This window comes from Austrofundulus limnaeus, unplaced genomic scaffold (assembly GCF_001266775.1).
Source record: "Austrofundulus limnaeus strain Quisiro unplaced genomic scaffold, Austrofundulus_limnaeus-1.0 Scaffold1264, whole genome shotgun sequence".
In the NCBI taxonomy this organism is placed as follows: domain Eukaryota; kingdom Metazoa; phylum Chordata; class Actinopteri; order Cyprinodontiformes; family Rivulidae; genus Austrofundulus; species Austrofundulus limnaeus.
The window spans coordinates 39,709-42,403 of NW_013953666.1; the positions used below are offsets into that span (position 1 = coordinate 39,709).

A 2,695-nucleotide genomic window follows, 5' to 3' on the forward strand; every position below is an offset into this window, starting at 1 on the left:
GATGGGAGGGTTTTTAAGGATGTGGTTTTTTTTTTGTTAGTTTGTTTTTTGTTTGTATTTCTGTTAAAAATAATAAAAAAAAAACTTTGAAAAAAAAACCCAACTGGAAGCCTCTTTTAGGCGTGTACCTAYTTTAATGCTAACAAACTGATTAAAAACTTTTTTAGTAATTTAGACAAAAACAAATTTCATAAGTTGGCATAAGTTGCCTAAAGTTTCAAATGATGAAAATATTAATCCTTGAATGTCTCATCGTATGTGGAACAATGTAATTTTTACTTACAATTATTATTATTGTACTTCTACAAAACTAATTTGCATTCATATGAAGTCTGTATGTTTAATAATCTTTCCACAGACTGTATGTGAGTGTATTGATAAAAGGAAAAAAACACTGTGGTTCTACCAGTGCAATCTGCGTAGTATTGGATACAACTGCTAATACAGTTTCATCCTTTGTATAATGAACTTACTTGAGATGTTCCAGAGTTAGCCGCTGCATCTTCACTACCTCATTATTGCAGGTTCGATCGTAAAACGGGTTGCTTCTCTCAGAGAAGTAATCCAGAACATTTCCAGGATTTAAAATTGGCACCCAACCACTGTCCACCCAGGAGATCCCAAGAAGATTGTCTGTAAGTCAACAAGAAGCCACCATTTTTATGACCATAAAACTGATTAGCGGTACACAGGACGTTCTCTTTCAAGGACATTTACAACTTTTACACATCAACATCACATTTTGTGTTTATATATCCAGATTTGTTTTTGTTTCAGGCAGTACCCCAACATGATAAACCAACAGTAATCCCATTAGAATAGTTAAATCCTTAATATGTCTAGATCAATTTGTTAAGAAATTTCAATAAATTCAGGTGGTCTATTCTTTTGAGCTTTCTTTGGCTTGGTAAGCCAGAGCAAAGTATCTCAGTTAAATACAAGTCTGAAATTAACTCATTTTTCTATTCTGTACTGATACTTTTTGTTAGTATAATATACTGATCATACTATATTTGAATGTTGCATACTAACTATTATCTGCTGCTACAATATAAGATGTGAATTTAGTTAGGTATTGCTAACAAAACWTTTTTTTTATTCTAGTTTATTAAACAAAAGATTTTGATTAAAGAGATTTAAAATAATTTCCAAATGACACTAAGATCATGTATAGACAGTGTTTTAATGTTTTAATTTGGGATAATCAATGCCCTGAATGTCCTTTAACAATATGAAACATTGTCTTCCATCACAAAAATTGTCTGTCTACTTTCAACAAGTGTTCTTTGATGAGAATTCAAAGTGTAGCTTTTTCACTAAAATGTAATACTTGTAATCAGTTCATTTAAATAACTAGTAATAAACCTTTATTCGTCTAAAATAAGTTTGTTTCTACAAAAATGTATTCATTAATATTTGCACATTTGTTTGTGGTAAAAAGTATGTGCTGATTAATCAGCTTGTTAATTTTAAAATGTAAATGAACATGACCTAACTTGTTGTGTTGTCAATAAAATAATAAAATAAAATAAAATAAGGATTTGTGTTTCATCAGGAAACTCAAGCAGCTTTTGTTGGAGCAAAGGATCAAAATTATGCCCAGACTATCTCTCACAAATAAACAGGTAGATGTCATATTAGGACACTTAGTACTTTTGCTTTTTATGATCAGTGCAGATTCCCATTAATCTAACTAACTAACTAACTAACTAACTAACTAACTAACTAACTAACTAACTAACTAACTAACTATTTGTTTTTCTTTTTAGGGAGGGCTCTGTCATGTGAAAAAAAAAATACTATTCAGTGGTTGGAACAAAAGTTGCAGCAGAGTAACACTAACAGGAACAGATCTAATATAATTTATTTACGTATGTTTTTAATACACATACATATTTTGTAAAATGAGAAATTACATGAAAATGTCAGTATACCACCAGAAGTGAGCATCACGAGGACATCAAGTTACTGCAACAACTGATGTTGGTTAAAACTAATTTACAACTTCAACATCTTTAACCGAAGTCACATAAATGTGTGACGATAATGCGTTAAGCAGCAAACAAATAACAAGGTTATTATTTTTCAGAGACACGGTCATTCTTTTCTCTTTGCGTTAGCTGAATTGCTAATGCAATGTTGCTAAACGTAGAAGTATGTTTGTACCAAGTCGAAGGGAAAACCCGCTAACATAACGTTCGTTTTTTCACTTATAAACATCAACGCCACTAAGCTGTAAATAACTTCCTGACAAACAATAAAATGAAGATTGTCTTACCTCTGAAATCTACCGACGCCATGATGTAAACAAACGGTCTCTGAAATATTACGTCTTCACAAGCCCAGCGTCGCAGCTTAATGACGTCACAACGAAATAGTATGCAGTGTTTTTATATACAAAACAAGTAAAACATTTACTAAATTATACACTTAAAATTTTAACTTTTACACTTTCTATTGTTTATTTATAGTTAGGCCTAATACACATGCTTAAAGACAGTATTTTTGCAATACATTGTGGTCCAGACCATCCAAAAGTCTAGGTCAGGGATATACACTCACCGGCCACTTTATTAGGTACACCTGTCCAACTGCTCGTTAACACTTAATTTCTAATCAGCCAATCACATGGCGGCAACTCAGTGCATTTAGGCATGTAGACATCTCCTGCAGTTCAAACCGATTATCAGTATGG

General features: G+C 31.9%; 1 protein-coding gene across 1 annotated transcript in view; it reads right to left on the reverse strand.

Annotated features, from left to right (window-relative positions):
* med6 (mediator complex subunit 6) overlaps positions 1–2,365 on the reverse strand; it is a gene marked incomplete in the record, with an annotated part of 10,566 nt that extends 8,201 nt beyond the window's left edge. The window contains 2 exon segments of the mRNA XM_014031511.1: positions 474–633; positions 2,279–2,365. Of these exon segments, the coding sequence (XP_013886965.1) occupies positions 474–633; positions 2,279–2,300 (182 nt within the window).
* Positions 2,366–2,695: the final 330 nt, after the last annotated feature.